Source organism: Malaclemys terrapin, chromosome 22, assembly GCF_027887155.1.
Source record: "Malaclemys terrapin pileata isolate rMalTer1 chromosome 22, rMalTer1.hap1, whole genome shotgun sequence".
NCBI lineage: Eukaryota > Metazoa > Chordata > Testudines > Emydidae > Malaclemys > Malaclemys terrapin.
The window spans coordinates 17090516-17109802 of NC_071526.1; the positions used below are offsets into that span (position 1 = coordinate 17090516).

General features: G+C 52.6%; 1 protein-coding gene across 5 annotated transcripts in view; it reads right to left on the bottom strand.

Moving 5' to 3' along the window:
- COL8A2 (collagen type VIII alpha 2 chain) overlaps positions 1–19287 on the bottom strand; it is a 149782-nt gene that overhangs the window by 11883 nt on the left and 118612 nt on the right. For all 5 annotated transcript variants that reach the window (XM_054012080.1, XM_054012082.1, XM_054012084.1 and 2 more), the window contains one exon: positions 16101–16285. In XM_054012080.1, the coding sequence (XP_053868055.1) occupies positions 16101–16263 (163 nt within the window). In that variant the 5' untranslated portion in view covers positions 16264–16285. The remainder of the gene's footprint in view (positions 1–16100; positions 16286–19287) is intronic.

Below are 19287 nucleotides of genomic sequence, written 5' to 3' on the forward strand. Positions count from 1 at the left end.
ATTATGTACATGGTAGCTTGGGCCAATGGTTATCTAGTCCACCATCCCATCTTTAGCTGTGGTCAGCACCTGATAAGGTGTGGGGAAAAAAACACCCTTAATGCTCACTGCCTTTCCTCTCCAGTGGAAATACAGTTAACTCTTATGGCCAAACAATGGTTGTCATTTCTGGAGACCTTTTACAAGGCAGCAACTATCTTCCCACCTTGAATACACCATCACCATGTTCTCTCTGAACTCACTCTTCTCTGTCTGCATGCCATGGAACTACTCAACCCTTCCTCATTCTGTGGGGGCAGCCCAAAGAGTTCACCCTACAAAGCAGCTCCTTTCCCTTGTCCTACCAGCACCCCTTAGGGCAGTGTACAATGAAGACACTGTCAGCTTCAGCTGGGGTTGCCAGGGAATATGAACAGGGCATAGGAAACCACACAACAAATCCCAGTGGCTACCGGAGAGGTTGGCAGCATTACGTTCTAAATCAGTAGCCCCCATCCAAACGTTCGGTGTGTTGAGTCACCTGGAAAATGCAGATCAATCCAGAGAAGATTCCAAGACATATCAAACAGGCTTCTTACATATAGATCACCTCGTCTTCAAAATCCTTAATGAGCTCTCCCATGTGTCATACATTAGGACTTTGTTCTTGAACATGTAGTGGTTCTAAGACCTTCTCTTGCTCATGTGGCCTGTGGAGACTCCTCTTGGCAGTTTATCGTGGAGATTTTCTTGCTTGCCCAGGTTTTTTTTTGCCTATGGCTGGATAAACTTCTGCCTGGTTTCCTTTCATTTCTGCTGGCCTTGAAGTTCTCTCCAGGCATTTCATTTTCTTCCAGAGGCCAGAGCTCAGCAGATCACAGGGAGCAAAAGAGAGCCACAAGGGGAAGAACGAACAGACGGCGCTTAATCGGATTAAAGTTGGAAGGGAACATATTATAAAAATAATTGTCGTCTTGGCAAGGGAAGTTTCACATTTAGCAGGACATGAGGGAGCTGCTGAGATGTTAACTGGAGGCCTCTTGACTTCATACGAGCAGCCGCTCTACAAGGTGTGCGGGGCTTAGTTATTCACTGGATTTTCTGTAAACATTTTAATATAGGTGAAAGTTGCGGGATTGGCAGCTTCTGAAGACTGCAGGGTAGGTCCTGCTCCGTGCAGCAGTAGCCCACGGGTTCCCCCCAACTGCCCTGCTGTTAATATGTCTCTGGAGGAGTCACCTTTAAGGGAAATGGGGGAGCTCAGTCTCCGTGGACCATTCCCACACCTTGGGCTCCTTGCCCAGTCTCAGATGGGGAAAAAATTATAGGGATTGTTTCTGTGGTTTAGACACTTGCCCTTGGACCTGGGCAGAGAACCTACAAACTAATTTCATAGAAAGGCCACCGAACAACTGCCAGATGGTAGCAATTGTTTGGTCGCTGCTGTGGGAGGGGTGAGGACTGACCACTCCCAGCAGGCAAAGGTAAGACCCTGGTCAATAGCTGAACGAAGGGGCTCACCGGCTCTCTGACTCTGTGAGGGGCTAGGGGAAGATGTGGGGCTGCTCTGAGAAGGCAGTGCTACCTCAGGGGGATCAAAGACACATTCCTTTTGCCCCACCAGGATGGGAAACAGGCTCTCCTGGCTTAGTCTGATAAATACACACGTTAGCAAGGCAGGAGGCTGCGGTGTGTAATCTGCCATGGTGAGCCAGCAAAAGGCTCTGACTTAACTAATGCTTTATTCTGTGTACAGTCAGGGATCTTTGCTCCGCAGTGCGAGGCACTGCACATGCACACACACGCCTAGTGAAGCAATAGTGCCCTGCCCCAAAGCCCTTACACTCCTGTGCTTCTAGCTCTGCACAGAGACCAAGTTCAGTCAGAGTTTTGGCTCCTTCAAACAAAGCTGCCTTTAAATCCTAGGACTAGGACATGAACAGGATCCTCTCACGCGGCTCTATGTTACATCTGGGCTGAAGTGGGACTAAGTGATGCCAGAGCCACCCTCTGCCCAGGCAGGAATTGTACCTTAAACACGTTTCCAGGTCATGGCAGCCCAAAAACACAGGCCCTTCCCGAACACTCTGTTCCTGCACGTGGGACGAAGAGCAACACGGAGCCCAAATCTACGCCCGTGTGCAGGTGCAAACTGTTCTGATTTGCGTGACCCTTGTAGGCAGAGCTACAGTTGCAGGGAAGCAATTTCCTCTGCTCCTTGGAAAGACCAGGCAGGGTCTGGGGAGCAGCTGCCCTCGGAGGGTGGGACACACCTGCTACGCTGCCCAGCACCTGAGAGCCAGTAATAATTACCCCCTTCTGCCGACTTGGCCAAGGTCACACAGCAGGTCAGAGGCAGACGCAGGACTAGAACTGGTAATGGCTGTCCTGTAACCACTAGCCCCCATGCCCTCACATTTAGCTAGGGGGAATCGAGCCCACAGCACACTCAGATCAAGGTACAGCAGATAAGGGGCTACATCCTCTGTGGTTTTTTTGTTAGCATGGCTCAAAAATGGGTAGAATTAGTTGTTCTTATGCAGCCACACGAAAGAGCCTGGTTCACTGATTATTAGTTCATTCATTAATCATTCATGTTCAGCAGCTGTGTTTATTTTTAAGCACTGACCACACACTTGGCGAGGGCTGTGCGTGAAGGTGGGAAAGGCCCCTTGACCCACGCCTATACAATAACTCTGCCCCCTTGGTTTGCACAGCGTCACAGAGCGCAATGGCATCACATAGCCAAACACTACCAGGGAGGGCCAGCTTTTAAAAGGTGTTTAGAGGCCTAACTCCTAGTGACTCCAATGGGCGTTAGGTGCGTCGGTGCTTTTGAAAAGATCACTATCTGTGGCTACTTTTAAAAATCGGGCTGTTAGCGCTGTTAAAGTCTGTTCCTTAGCCAGCAGCCCCGATAATCATGTCTGAACTCTGACCTCCACCTTCCAAGGATCACGAGGTGCTGTGCAAATGCTGATTTAGTGAAGTCTCTTAACCCTCTGTGTCAGGTGGGTACGTATCATTACCCCATTTGACAGATGGGGAAACCGAGGCAGAGACCGATTTAAGTGCCCAAAGCTGTGCACGTGCCCAGGATCACAAAGTGAGTTGGAGTCAGAGCCTGGAATGAAAACAAGGCAGCCAGCTCCCCTACTCTAACCACTGGACCTGCGCATGGTTTGTCAACCATTGCCAACAGCTTGCAAGGGGTCCCTGTATTCATGGCTCTTTGAGGGGGCCAGGAGCAACATTTGTCTGTTGTACCATGAGGCCAAGACACAGAAGAGGCGGAGAAATCACTGACACCAGCTAACGTGTAAATCTGGTCCCCAGTCACTCATGAGCTGACACCTCTTTCCCAAGCGCAGTATGCTGCTTGGTGCAGTACTCACTGAGCTCAGCATCTCTTCTAGACACCAGTGGGCTTAAGGCCCAGATTTCTATGGCAAACATGATCCCCAAAGAAAATAAAAAGGAAGCTGATACTCTCCTAGCCACGCTTGGGGCAGCATTTTACTGACATGAAAGGATAAGGAGTCTTTTTGGGGGGTGAAGCAGTTTGGTTTTAAAACTGCTCACTTCCCATTAAATCCCATTGGTGCAAGAGCACCAGAGAGAGTCTCGGCATTTAGGGACCCTGCAGCAGCTGGGGAACTTAACTGAAGGGGGGAGAACCAGATCCAAATGAGACCAATAGGTCTGAGTGGCATTTTGTCATTCGCACAACAAAAAGGATATGAAGAACTCCCGCGGGGATAGTTGGGTTCCAGATAACCCTGCTTACGAGCTCTACACAAACATGCCAGGTCTGGGTGAATAATACATCCTGCTGTTCTGGCTGATGCGTCTAAACCACAGCCCAGCAGTGAGCACCACTAGAGGGCTCACAAACTATTTTAATAGGCACTACCCTATTCCGCTACAATACAAGGTCCCAGGGCAATTCTCTTTTCTCCTGCACTCTAGGTAACCTTCCAATGCCCAGCTATCCGCATTAGCAGGCTGTGGTGGGCTCTGAAGCCATTAATACAGGGCCCTTGTGTGTATTTAATACCCATGGCTGTTGCTCACTTTTGCCCTATAATAGTGGGAAAGGTTTGGAGCAGACCCAAAGGAGCAGAAGGCAAAGTCCAGCCTGGCGCCCCGTAAGTAAACCCTGCACCGCATTAAAGAGACCACCACGATCTGTCCTGATGCATAGCTGTGTTTTTAAAGTTCCCTTTTCCTGTTTTTAAAATGTATTTTTTTTTAAATCGCACCAGTCGTTAACATTTTAACAGTTTTTAGTGCCACCCACCCGGCTCAGGTCTCGGAGACAACACAGTGTCTCTGGAGAGTGGTGTTGGCGAAGCTGATACCAATGCAGGCGGGCACAGTGCTAAGCAGGTTATAAAAACCGAGCTAGAGATACGTCTGGGGCTAGACAGACCGGCCCAGATCCTCACAGGGATTTAGGTGCCCAAATACCTTTGAGGCTCTGGCCTTAGTTGCGAGAACTACGTCCTCTGGTGCTACGGCTCGCTGGGCTTGCATTGTAATGTGCGCCTCGGGACGGCTCGAACCAGGAGGAAGCTGAATGACCTGAACAGAATCAAATTTCCTATGCTGGGGGAGATGCCGGGCAATAGCTGGAATCACCACGGAGACTCATTAAGTAGAATTATCCATTCAGCTAGATTTGGGGGGGAAGGGGTGTACCGTCGAGCCTCGTCCTTGGGGATCAGGCTTTCATTTACACCAGCTCCCCAGGAAAGAGGCCTCACTTCCCCTGGGGGTATTAACTAACAGTCAGGGAGCAAAATGTTTTTTTTTTTTCCCCCCTTTGCCATTTAGAAAAGCAACTTGGCTTTTTGGAAAGGTAACGCCTGACATGTTCACTAGGTGGCGCCCGCAAGCTAGGAACCCGGCCTGCAATCGCTCAGTCTCCCAGGCCACTCAGGTCTTGGCTTAGTCCTGAAACCCAGCCTGCGAGGCTCATGTTTAACCCCCTTTCCTGACTGCCCTTCAGGGTCAATTGCAAACAGGGACCGTCTGGAGCTGCCGCAGGCTCCTCCCCTGGCTACGCATCCAGTGCTTTAACCGGGGGGCGTTCCAGGCCCTGCCACAGCGTTGCCTTTCTACAGACCGGGGGAACTGGGCGCTGAGTGGGGCAGTGACTTGCCCATGGCACCGCCAGAGATAGGCTTCAGGAATCCTGATTCCTTCTTTATCCCAAACCAGCCTTCCCCGCAACACAGCCTCCCAGGCAGCAGTGCAACTGCAGGGCGAGGTGACGCTGAGCCTTGGGAGAGGGGGTGCCAGCGGGGGCATCGCCGCCAGCCAAACCGGGTGGACGCGACAGTCCGAAGGGGCCAGCAGCGGTGCCGGACCCAGCCAGCTCTCACTGGCTAGTGCCAGTTCCCTGCCACACCCTTTGGGTGCCCCCCGAGGGGAAAGTGACACGTGAAACCGGAAACAAAGTCAGTTTGCTTTCGATTAAAAAAAAAGGTAAAATGCTGGAAATGAAATAAAACCTTTCATTTGACCCAACCCCATTTTTTTGTCTTTTGTTTGGAGCTGCGAGAGAACCAAAACCTCTGTCAGTCGCTCAGCTCTACCGAGGAGCCAGAGGCCTGGTCTAGCAGCATGTCTAGCACTGGGTTCAGGGAAGAAAGGGCACGAGAGCGCATAGCCACAGCCCAGCTGACAATGACTGAGCCACCACGTTCTACCCACGCTCAGGGCCCCTTACGGACACGTGGTCAGAGACAGTGCCTGCCTTGGAGCGCTTACAATCTAAGCAGAGGAAATGGTGGTCCCCTGGCAGGCGTCACCAGCAGGCAGGTGGCACCCACAGGTGGGGTCATTTCAGGCCCACTCTGAGCCACTGGTTGGAGGCTTGAAGTGCCAAGGCCGGTCAGCGTGTGGCTCCCGGCGCAGGCGCCGTCTCGTGCTGCACTACGCCGTGGCGCTGGAGCTGGGAGGGCAGGGGGAGCAGCCTCCCTTTTGAGCCATGGTTTGGATCCCGCTGTCTGAACCTGCCGGCAGAGGCTAGCGTGCTCCAGCTGTGCACGTGTGCTCTAGTGGAGCGGGCACTGGGCTAAAAATCAGGCAACCTGGGTTCTGGCTCCACTTGTGGCCAGTCCCTTCCCCTCTGGGTCCCTTCCCTACTGTGACCGTACGCTTGCCAACGCAGGGACTGTCTCTTGCTGTGTGAACACGCAGCTGAACCGAGCCCTCCGTAACGCACATACTAATACAACTCTTCCTTCAAAGCAAAGCGGGGGCAGCATCCCCCAGGCATGACACGGTAAAACCACAGGATGCATTTTGCCATGTCCCAAGGCCTCGAGCTGCGGGCGCCGCAGACCCAGGGGCGAGCTGCCAGTTCAGGGTGTGGGTTTGCCGCGCACCTGGCTGACTTGGGAGCCTTTGAACACGGAGGCTGCGCTGGCATGGGGTTTATGCTGCCGCTCTGACAGTCGGTGTCCAGCAGGAAAGCAGCTGCCACGCGGAAGCATCAAATCCTACCGGCACCCACCGGGGCTAAAAGGTGGGGCGAGAGGAGACGATGGGGGCTAGCCGTCCCCTTCCAGCCCCTTCCACCAGCTCCCTCCACAAGCAGTTAGAGTCGCCAGCAGATCCCAGTCGGAAAGGTCCTGGCCCGGCAGCTTTCCCAAGGACAGAAAAGGATGGAGGCTCCTCCCCTTTGTACGCTGATGTCGTAAAAAGAGGGACTTCATTGGTCCAGGGCTGTGCTGTGTCCTACCCTGACCCCGCCCAGCTATGCAAACTCCTCCCCTTTCATAAGACCGGCCATACTGGGTCAGACCAATGGTCCAGCTAGCCCAGTGTCCTGTCTCGGACAGGGGCCAGTGCCAGATGCTTCTGAGGGAACGAACAGAACAGGGCAATTACCGAGTGATCCATCCCCTGCCGTCCAGTCCCAGTGTCTGTCTGTCAGAGATTTAGGGACACCCACAGCATGCAGTTGCATCCCTGACCACCTTGGCTAATAAATACATTCCTAGAGGATAGGTCCATCCATGGCTAATGCGTTTTTTAACCCAGTCATACTTTTGGCCTTCACAACTTCCTCTGGCACTGAGTTCCACAGGTTGACTGTGCGCAGTGTGAAGAAATACTTCCTTTTGTTTGTTTTAAACCTGCTGCTTGTTAATTTCATTGGGTGGCCCCTGGTTCTTGTGTTGTGTGATGGGGTAGGTAACTTTCCCCTGCCCCTTCCCAACTATGCAAATTCCTGACCTCTCCCAGCTGTGTGAACTCTTCCCCCAGCTGTCCAATGTGTGCCTCCCCCCTCAGCCAGCTCCCCTTGGGGGACTTATCAGAGCGACCCCTGAGTTTTTAATAAATATTCTCAAATGTGGCCTGGCTGAAAGAAGTGATGCTTCGTTATGCCCATTTCCTGCCCCCTCCTGGGTGGAAATAGCCCCGCACAAAGCTTGGGTCACTTTGAAAGCCGCTTTAGTGAGAGTTTTGTAAAGCTACAGGCAGCCAGGCAGGAACAGCGCGTGTACCGGGGAGACGGTCATGAGATCTCCTGCTCCTTGGCGTGGCTGGACCCTCTGGGGATAGCAACCCCCCTCTCCATCCTCACCTCCAGGCTGCTGCCGCCACTACAACACTGCAGATAACAGGGACGTGCGGTCTGCAATGCCAAGCACAGCAAAATGGCCTCCTCGGACCCTGGAGTCCGGTGACATCAGAGAAGGCGAGGCAGAGGCCAGGCGTGTGCAGACTGACAAACCCAGATGCAGCTTTCGCTGCGACCACCAAAGACTAATGAGGAAGGCAGCCAGGTCCCTTCTTTCACTTCGGGGCTAGGAGGTACTTCATCGCCTTATTAGTTGGTCTTTGCGTTGCCCTAGCAGCTGCTATCCCCAGCCATGGCCTGGGACTCCGCTGAGCTAGGCCGCTGTGCAAACAGACCAGAAAGACAGTCCCTGCCCGAAGAGCTCACAGGTTTGTGGAGTCTCTCGCGGCCTCGTTTTCTGGTCCCGCGCACACTGCGCCCTTGTCTTGTTCTCCCAAGTCCCATGTACTGCCCCCCGCCCGCCGCCGAGCCAGGCTATGAGCTCCAAGCCCTGGATTCCTGAAAGCCCAGAACCCTCCCCCTGTGAGGTACCACGGTGTTATTGTCCCCCTTTTCAACAACTGGGGAAATCGGGGCATGGTGCGGTCGAGTGACACCCTCAGCCACACACAGGGTCAGGGTCAGCATGGGAACAGGACCCAGGCATCCTGACTCCCAGTGCCAAGCTCTGACCACTAGATTGTCAGCTTGGTTTTATTAAATAAGTGGAGTATTGGCTGGATTAGGGGCAGTAGGGTCTATAAATAACCCTCTGCCAGGAGCTGGAGGAGTATTTTCCCCCTTGTGTGTGTTATATAAAGCAGGAATTACCAAAGCACCAGCAAATCCTGGATGTGTTACTTACGCGGTTGGGTAAGACAGACAGACGTAGGGGAACGTGCCCCTCACCGGGGCATCTGCCTTCATTACAGTGATGCTGCAGCCATATACCACTCTCCTTGACAGAGTCACACCTTCTCTCAACAGCCACTGGGACTGACGCAGCCTCTGGCCTCTCCTGGGCCTTCACAGCCGTCCTTGCTTGCCCGACTCTGCTCTCTCGCTCTTACGAAGCTCACGCTAGGATGGCCAGTTAGGTGAGCTCAGAGGACTGTCTGTCACCTGATCCCTCAGAGCAGCAGTGTCATCCAGTGGATAGCGCCTTGGCCTGGGATGCAGGAGATGTAGGTTCTATCCCTTACGCTGCCACTGGCTTGATGTGTGACTTGGGCAAGTCATCTGCTCCCCCCTCGTGCCTCAGTTTCCCCACCCACCCTTGGTCTACCTACATTCATGCAGCTCCTAGCGCTGTAGGTACTACCACCAATAACAACTCTGTCTTGTCTGTGGCTAGAGTATGTAGGGAAAAAACAGCAAAGATATTTGACTCCAGTCCCATCGGCAGCTAAAACGTTTCTTTTTGGTGAGGCTGCCTGTGGAGTTTCTGTCTCTGGCTGGGATTCAGAGAACAGACTCCCAGCAGCTGGAGGGGGCGGAGAGCTTAACTCACTTCAACTCCAGCTTTTGCCGTGTTTTTTCCCCGGCCGCATGTGCTGATCTAAGCTCTTGATTAGCCATTCAGATTCCTCGTAAATCAGGTACTACCAAGCTGGCCTTCTGCAGCCGCCTGCAACCCCCTCGAGATGTTATTCCTCCTGGAGCCAACACTCCCGCCAGGCTGGAGGGTCCAGCCCTGAGCTGACTGAGTGGAGCAGGCTCCAGAGGTTTTCCCCAGCTGGAATGAGCCTGCAATCCAGCTTTCAGCAGGTAGCTAATGTTTCAGCACTAGGCCGCTGCATTGTGTTGTCTGCGGCTGTATTTATGAGCGCAGGTACTTCTGTGATCCGCTGCCGACACTGCGCAGATAAAGAGCTCCTGGCACGGGCCCTGCACCAAGGAGGGATTGAATCATCATTTGTACTTAGGGCTGCCCATCCGATCATAACCACTTCTGCCGTGTCCAGCAGTCTGGCCCCGCCAAAGCCTGCGGCACACTTCAGTTCCCCGGGCACACTCCACCGCATGTTAATTTCCAGCACGAGGGTCAGGACTCCGCTCCCAGTTACACGGGTGTCAAATCCGGAGTCACTTCATTGAGGTCAGTGGACTCACTCCAGATTTACACGGCTGCAAACGAGACCAGTGTGCGCTGGCCAGGAGGAGTCTGCTCCGGCCAGGGTATGCCAGAGAAGCCAGTCCAGCCCCAGGTCCAGGCAACCATCATGACAAACCCATCAACTTGCCACGAAGAGCAGCTGCTCCAAATCCAGATCAGGTTAGAAAAATGACTGTGTGTAAACGGCCCCTCCTTAGTCATTGTGTCTGCTCCATGTGAGGCTTTGGCTCAGTTGGGTCAGCGAACATGGCTGGGGTGCAGGGACCACCATCGACTCATTCTGACGACTGACACCTCCCTGGTGCAAGAGTCTCTGCTTAGGGTGGGAATGTTAGGAGCAAGGTTTGAAGGCTGCCTGGACCTAACCTAGAGACTGTGGGCCAGATCTCCAGCTGGTGGACTGCAGGATCAGGGCCTAGATTAGCAATGCTCCACAGGGCACAGCTCCTTACTGCAGCGCTGGGTGTTTCCATCATCCATGGCTAACGAACCAGGCTCTGCGTTATAAGGCAGCGTCTCGGGCTGTCCCCGGCTCCCTCCCCAGAGGAGACATGCTCCAGGAGTCCGAGCCAAACCAGGGTTATTGCTAAAACGCACAACGGCAGCCTCCAGGCCACGGCACCTGTGCAAGGAGAGAGTCCAGCATCGTTCCTCAGGAACTTCGCAATGAAGGGCGCGGGGTTGCCACAATGCGGTAATGTAAACCGGGGTAGATCCTCAGGTGGACAATTTACACCACTTGAGGATCTGGCCCAAGGATTCCTGCCACCCAAGTGCTCTGGTTAGTCACCTGTGATCTCCTCTAGCAGCTGGTGTGCCCAGGTGAGGGATTTACCGGAAACTTCCTCCCTTTAGAGAGAAGATGGTTAGCCTGGGACTGGGGAGAGGTGAGGCCAATGCCCAGCTCTGCCACAGACTGACTCTCTGACCTTGGGCAAGCCACTTAGTTTCTTTGTGCCTCAGTTCCCCATCTGTACAATGGCAGTAACAGTCCTGCCCTGCCTCCCGGTGGGGGGGCGGCGAGGATAAACCCAGGAAAGCTGGCAAGGTGCTCAGATGCTGTGGAAAGGGAGGCCAGAGAAGTACCTAACATGACAGACAGACTGAGGTAATTAAGATAGAGAATGTTCATACGCTGCGTTCCCACAACCTAATTCCAAGGAGACCCAGTCCAGAGAGCACCAGCCCGCTAGGCATTCTCCTCGGATCCCTGTGCTCTCTGCCAGTCGGGTTACACAGCTCTACCGGCAAGGTCTCTCTTGGCTAAGGGAGGTCAGTATGTGAGCTCAGTGAGGCTTCCTTGCCCCTTCCTCTCCAGCTGCTGCGCTGCCGGAGAACGTCAGCTGTTTAACTGTGACAGGCAGCCTGGAAATCCCTGCTCTACCCTGGGATTGGTGCTGCTGGAGAACTTCATCAGCCATGAGTTCAGGGTGGCAGAAGCAATTCTTAGTCACTCATGTCACTGTCACTAAAGCATCTGACATTTCTCTCCCTGGCTGGGTGTTTGTAACAAGCAGCTGCATTTTTCAAGGGCTGTAATTTGAACCTACTGCAGCAACTGGGCTGGGAAAATAATCATCAATAATAACAATTAATTTCCACTTCTCTAGTTCCTTTCATTGAATGATCTCACAATGGGCCAAATCTGGAGCTCCTAACCAGTAATAATAATACTTATTAGCACTTTTCATCAGTAAATCTCACAGAACTTTGTGAGATCACAATGATGATACTGGAGACAGTATCATTATTACCATTTTACGATGACAGACAGCTTGATGTAATTAAACTTATGAATGTTCCCACACCAGGCTCCCCCCTGCTGACACATTACAGCTTAGTCCAGCTCTGTGAAATGGCAGAGGTAGTGAAAAGTGGGGATTTCTCCCATGAGACCTGATGCGCAGTGTAAGGGAAACACATCTGATGAAGTGGGTAATAGCCCACGAAAGCTTATGCCCAAATAAATTTGTTAGTCTCTAAGGTGCCACGAGGACACCTTGTTTTTTTTACACTGGCAAAGTGTGGCATGTCCCTCTTGATGGCTGGTCCACAAGCAGACAACAGCCCTAATACTGCTGCCAGCTAATGGAGTTACTCTTTTGGCTCATGTGATAGAGGACAGCTTTGTAGCAAAGTTGATTGCATCTGTGGCTCAGCGAGCCAAGTAATGCGTTGGCCCTTGTTTGGTATCCAACACAGAGTGTAGAAAAACCTCCTTTTACTAAAAACAGTCACTGTTTATAGAGACCAACATGTGGGCAAAGCCATTCCTCTAAGGACATTTAACTAAGACACACAAAACACACTGACTGTCAGGCTTCTGTCCCCTAGTCCTTCTGGTTGAAGAATTCCATGCCCCGTGTTTCGGATCTAGCAGAAGGGAGTGTGATAGAAATGGAGGTGAGCGAGAGGGAGGGGAATGCTTGGGGCAGGTCAGACACTTATGAAAAAGCGGCGGGTTGGCGGGTGGTTTTCCGAATGGCTGATCACACAAAGCAAGGAGCTCAGCTCCGGGGCATCCCTGCCCCACTGACCAGCACGTGTCGCTTTGCAGAGATGGATTTAACATGTGGGGGGGCTTCTAGCCTCCTGCTCTTTGAAGGGAGGAGAATGCTTTCTCCCGCTCGTAGCGTTTCGGTTCGCTGGATCTGTCAGAACTAGCACCCGCAGGCTTCTTCCCTCCTGGCGGGTGGGAAACCAAAACAGGCGAAGGACTGGAAACCTGGCTGGGAACGTTCAGCATGAGAGCGCGTCCGGGGTGGGGTGGGGGAAGGGATTCTGATCTCAGTTTCTTTGGTATAAATCCAGATTGTCTCAGGGTTACTCTGGGTCTGAACCAGCTCCCGAGACCAGAGCCTGGACAGGGTGTGGCTGGGCCGCTTCACTGGCCCGGGCAGGTGTCAGATTCAATCTCCAAAGCCCCTGATGAGTACAGAGTAGGAAGGGATCCAAAGGAGAAGGAAAGACCAGCAGGTGGGAGCCGTCACGCTCAGCACCAGCCACATGGTGCTCTGATCCAGTAAACAGATACACTGCTGTGTGCTAGGGATGGGCACATCTTCGTCCTAACGAATGCGGGCAGGCCAATCGAGAGTAGAGCTGTGGTCACGTGACCCTCTAGGTGTTTAAAGGACAAGTCTCTTTAGGGAAAGCAAGAGAGGGGGAAACAGAGGCAAAGTAACTTGTCCCAGGCCACCCAGCAGGACAGCGTCAGAGCTGGGACTTGAACTCATGTCTCCTGACTCCCAGTCCGACCCTGCCTCTCAGACGCTGTGGTATGGCTCCCTCTCCCCGTTCCTACCAACACAGGCAGTTTTCTCAAGAACATTCCCACAATTCCAGCAGCCCTTGTCGCTGAGAAAGCAGCTGTCTCCCCCACCCCTCCCAGTAAACCCATTTACCCATGTAGCCTCCACGTATGCGAATTGACTCCTGCAGGCATACGGGCAGGAGAGGGTTAATGCGCTGGGCTGTGGTACTACATAACCCATGCTGGGATACCAGCTGCCCCGCCAAAGGCCATCTGTGCGTCTGTGTTTATCTTGGCGTGTCTCCTGGCTTCTTCCTTCTCAAGAACCACACTGGAAAGAGAGCACAGCTGGGAAAGGGGCTGCAGACAGCTACAGGCACCCACAAGCTGTGGGGAGAGGGAATTCAGAAAGGCCCACGTAAAGGTCGGGTGAGGGACACACACACAGAAACAGGTAACTTCCCTCTTTGGAGAAACCTTCCCCATTTCAGCTATCTGCAACTCCCCAGCCCCAGCCGCAGGGGCACTGCACATGGGCAGAGCAGGTGAGAGAAGCGAGAGACGAGTGGGAGCTGCGTGTGAAGATGTTCTGTATCCATCACAAATCCCTCTCCAGGGAACCGGCTGCAGCATCTGCTAGAGATTTGGACTCGTTTTATGGGCACGGAGAAGCTTCGAGAGCAGGAACATCTTCACGTAAACGACCATATGCAAAAAGAGGGGTAGGATGGAAAGGTGGGCCAGGACATGGGGTGGGTGGATGACAAGTCTGGGGGACCTACTCCATACTGGGGGATGTGGTTAGCACTGCAGGCCCTGCTAGCGCTGTGTAAATGGCCCAGAAGCCAGGGAAAAGCTGGGAAAAGGAGCTAAACTCGCCTTCTTTGGGCATGAGCCAAATTCTAATCAATGGAGGCCAGGAGGAGACATCCCCTGGGGGCAAGTGAACCCATATCTGCAGGGTTTCAGTTTCTTGCACGTCCCTCTGAAGTAGCAGGTGCTGCCCATGCTTGGAGACGGGACAGTGGGCTAGATAGACCACGGAGCCTGATCCATTCTGGCAGCAATTCTGCTCCTGTGGAAACGCTCTGTTCTGACACCATCACTGAACGGGGGACAAGCCAAAAGGGGGATTCGCAGGAAGCTGGGAAGCTGCTGGCAAGAGTAAATACCCACTTGTGAAAATCATGGTGAAAAATGGGTCCCACGCAGCCCTGCTCCTGGGGGAGATTCCCCACGCTGCGGCAGCCAGTGGGATGCCACGGAACTCGCTGTTGGAGGACGCACGCTGGTTATGGGGGCAGAAGGTCAGTGTGTGGGCAGATGTGGAAACAGGGACAGAAAGGGAAGGGGCGAGGGAGCCCAGAACTAGCTGGGGTTGTCTTCGATGGACCGAGCCCCAGGAAAGTGCTTCACGGCACTTAGATGCAAAGCGGAGGCCAACTGCTGTGGATCCCATCACCCGAAGAACCTGCAGCTCTCCACATCGACGTCACTTGGAGTCTTTAAATCAAGACAGGCTGGCTCTCCAAAGAGGCTGCCCAGGCTCCGCCCTGAGAGATGGGCCGGACTGGAGGCAGGAATCCCAGCAGAGGGCATCTGACCTGTGTTATACAGGAGCTCAGACTGGATGAGCAGCAAAGTCTCTCCTGGCCATAACATCTCTGAAAGGCTTCTCTCCTAGCAGAGCTTCGCACCTCCTCCCCGCCCCGGTACCCCTGTCTGCCCCACAGGCAACGCTGCTACTGCCCACCAGGCACCCTGCAGGCAAACAGCGAGTCAGGCTCTGTCACGGAGCTGGCATTTCAGGTGGCTCTGCCAGCGCGGTGGGGATGGGGAGTAGAGCAAGACTGAAGGGTCTTTGGGGTGGGGACTGTCTATTACTCTGTGTTAGTACAGCACCTTGCACAGTGGGGCCCTGATCTCGGTCGGTCCCAGGCACTACCGTCAGGTAAATAAATAATACTATTAAGGGGGAAGTGATGGCTGTGTAAGGGGCAATGACTCAAGGAGCAAAGCATCCACTCAGAAGATGATTAACAGCAGATCCTAGGGATCCGGGCTTAACATTCTGGATGGGCAGGGGCGGGTGGGTGGGTTAGACTGTGGCCGAAGCGCCAGTTTGTCCAGGGTGGACTGGACTGGTCTGGCTGGGGGTGGGGGGGTCTGATTTATATTGAGCGAGGAGGATGAAACCTTGGCAGGGGTTCTCCACGTTAATGGGGACCCCACAGATGGATTTGGTCCACATGTTACCTTAATTCACCCCCTGCACCCCATGTTTAGTCCATGTTATTTGCCAGGCTGGTGGGTGTGCCCATGTCACCCATGTTACTATGAAGTCTCCCTGGTTATGGCATGCTCCTTCCAAAAGACCAATAAGCTCGTTCTTCTAGGCCCCATTCTGCCAGGTCAGTACAATTCTGGATCATGCAGAACCACGTAACCGTGATCTCCAAATGCAATTGCTCTGACAGTGCAGCGGCTTGGCGAGATTTCAAGCCCAGGCCCAGAGATTAGCAGAGGGCAAGGCTCTGCCATGGCTCCTGAGCCCAAGGACCAGACAGAACAGATGACAAATGAGTAGGGACGAGGCTGATGGTCTGAGGGCAACATTTGCCTTATTTTGGTAACGCAACAAAGTAAGAAACCATCGCCCCTGAGGAGCCTTGTCTGGTCCCTGCTCCTGCCCGACTCCAGGCCTGCTCACAAGACGGACTGAACTGAAATGCACAAAGCTACCGACTCCTTCCTGGCCCCCACCACTCAGCCCCCCAGCAGGTACCGCCCACTCTGCCTTCTGGAGGGGCTCCCCTCCCTGGTTTTGATTCATTCCTCCTTTGGCCTGCATGTGTTTATGCAGGGAGGGGCATGGTGAGGGTCCCACTGGCACATCCATGGGTGTAGCAGATGCTATAATATGCTGAATTACTGACATGTTGCACTTCCATCTGCAGGTCTTCATGGACCAACAACAAACCTTAAACCCTATAACTGGGAGCATTACACAGGGGGTGAATTTTCAGCCCATTCGAGCAGCTGCAGGTCTCCAGATCCTACAGGCTGCCAGGACAGTGTTACCATTTCTGCCGTTTGTCATATCCCCAAATCAAACCTTCCACCCCAGGCTCCCTTTAAAAAAGGCCGAGCACTTTGTGCAGAAAAATGCCCCTTACCGAGATACTGCCCTTTGCCTTCCCGGAATGGGGGCCCCAGGGGCCCTTTCACCATGGGCTGCATGTATTTCACTTGAGCATATCCTCCACCTCCAGCGCCTCCTCCGGACACCGAGCGGATGCCAGCCACAAGCAGCAGCAATGAGACAGCTTCGGAGAGCATCCTGGCTTCACGGCTAGTCTTCCTGTGGAGAAACGGGAACAAGGTTAGGGAGACAAGGAAGCCTGGAGTCCCTTCAAGGCCATGAATAAAAGGGACTCAGGCTGTTGTGGCAAGTACTCAGTTTGGAGTAGGTAGGTCTGAAGGTTCCCAGTGTGCCAGGATATAAACCCGCCCAGCACTCACGGTCCATGGCGATGGGCATGCTAGAAAAGCCTGAACAGAAGACACTGCTCACCTGTGCAACTCGGGGCTGGACCTACACTGTGTGCAGTGACTTACATCAGTGCAGAATGGGTGGATTCTGCTCTGCTAGCAGTGTACACCCACTTTGCACTGGTGCAGATCAGGGCACAAGGTGCGGGGCAGTGAAGGCTCAGAGGACGTGAGTCTGGTATTTGCAGCGTCCCAGGCGTTCCTGATAAGCTGCGTCAGGAAGCTGAAGTGACGCCATGTAGGCTAAGTCAACTTTATCTACGTATCCATTGGAAGATTTTAAGGCTGAGCATATCCTTAAAATGACTGTTGTCACGTGACAGCACATTACAGCACCGTCTCCCCTTGTCACGGAGTCCCCGGGCGATGCTCTGGAACTGCTCCCCACAAAGCCACTCAGGACTTTGGGGAGCCTCCTCTCCCTTGGAGCAGACTGTCTTCAGGGCAAGAAGCTCACACGGCTTCACCTCCTGGGTCTCTCCTGGGAGCATTCAGCATATGCCCCTCCGTGCACTTCCCACAGTGAGTCCACCCAGGCGGGGTCCTGGGGAAGCCAAAGGATTCTGCACCCCCCACTTTGCAGTCAGACGTGACTCTCAGCCAGCCAGTAAAACAGAGGTTTATTAGATGACAGGAACACGGTCTAAAACAGAGCTTGTAGGTACAGCAGCGAACGGGACCCCTCGGCCGGGTCCATTATGGGGTTCAGAGAGCCAGACACCCCCGTCTGCACTCACTCCTAGTCCCCAGGGAGCTCCAACTCCCAACCCCCCTCCAGCCCCTCCTTCTCTTGGCTTTGTCTCTTTCCTGAGCCAGGAGGTCACCTGATCTCTTTGTTCACCTTTAGCTATTTCCTTGCAGGAGGGGAAGGGGCCCTGGCCATTTGTTGCCAGGGAGATAGAGTGTCAGTGATTTATGCACACTGGCCTTTCCCCACCACCTAGAGACTTAAGAAATGCATAGGGGAAACTGAGGCACACACACAGTATTCAGAGGAAACATTAAGAACAGTCCCACTTTGTCACACCCCTGCACTGCATTTCCCTCGTGCCAGAGTCGTTTCACACACGGGTCTTCAAACTGCTCTTAGAGAGTCACAACTGAAGGGACCTGGGCCAGATTGGAGCCAGGGTACCAGAGCAGAGACGCCGTGTATCAGATCCTACAATACCAATCGCTGACTACACATTTGATGGTGAAGGAGCCATTACCATCTGTGGGTTAAGTTACAAAACAATTGACTCCATCTAGCAATAGATTGGGATATTCTGGAAAATGCATGTTAAAAATGCAGTAATACAGATTTAACTGGGAAAGCTAATGAGTATAGAGAGAAAGGCTGTTCTTGTGGGGAGCACACCGGACTGGGTTTCAGCTGATCTAGATTAAATTCCCGGGTCTGCCACAGAGCCACCGTGTGACCTTGAAGAAATCCTTCAGTTATACTGGGTCTCAGTTCTGCAGCCTGTCAAATGGGTAGACTAATTCTAAGCCCTTTGTGACTTTTGCTTAGGGCATGTGTACACATGAAAATTAATCTGGATTAAGGTAAAGTGTGGATTTAAAATGGACTAACTATTCCTAGTTACCTCCATGGGTGGATGGTCTTCTTCCAGAATAAAAGTGCCTTATTCTGAATTAGCGTAACCCACTTCCGAGTGGAACAAGAGCATCCACACATGGAGCTAATCAGGAATAGTTATTGTGGTTGCAGAATAACTGCTCATTGTAGATAAACCCTGAAATGCTCAGCGCCTTGGACAATGGGGCCTTGAGCTTGGCTGGGACATCTGGCTGCCATGGTAATGTAACTAATAAATACTAATAAGGTACCTAATGTATAGTTTCAAAAGTTACCCAGTGAATGTTCATCTCAGGTAAATTATACCCGTGTTATGAACTTCCAGGAAGGAGGGTTTTTTTAAATTAAAAAAAAAAAAATCCCTCTGAGCTGAGAGTTGTTGTCACATCTCTCTACTGAACAGGATTTCCTCTAACAAAAAAGTGTGTGCTTAGGATTTGGCTCTTGAAAAAGATTTCAGGTTCCAAGTCCGGGCCTCACTCTGTGATTGAAACCTTAGAGGCACAGAGCTCTGTTTGCTCTCAGACTGGACAGTGGGTTCACAAATGCCTGTAGCTTTTGGCGGCCAGCAGCCTGAAAAATTAAATGTCAGAAACAAATTCCCACTCCAAGGTCTGCCAGCGCTAGTAGCTTTCCGCTGTGGTGCTTTTTAAACAACAGGAGTTTGTTTGGTCAAGTACTTATGAGAACCTTGGATTGTAAAAGCACCGAGGGTTACGATGCTCTGGAACACCAGACTCCGACTTGAGTGCCTGTTTATATAAAATAAATACCCTCCATGAATACATCTTTCCTCTAGCAACACTTTCCGTGCCAGGCCAGCCCCAAACAGAGAGCTGCAAACAGATTGATTTGCACGAACGAACATTTATTTTCAGAAGCTTAAATAACAACACACAGCGCCAAAGAGCTGATCCCCGTAAGAACTGAACCGTGGTTGCTATTAATAAGAATTAAGTGCTTGGCCTTTCAGTTCCTAAGAAAAACCGAGCAGAGCAGTTCCTCAGCTGGATTTGATCGGCATTTCCTGAATCATTGCCACTGAAACGGCAGCAGAAAGCTGCGGCATGAGAAAACAAAACCAAATACAACAAAATTGAACGAAAGAAAAAAAGAGAAAAGAAAAGGGCGAAACCCAGGACGGGGCAGTTTCTAACGCTGCAAACTCTAGGCAAAGCCATCAAAGGTCTTTAATGAAAACCCCGTGCCTTGCAGCACTTGCCTGCTGC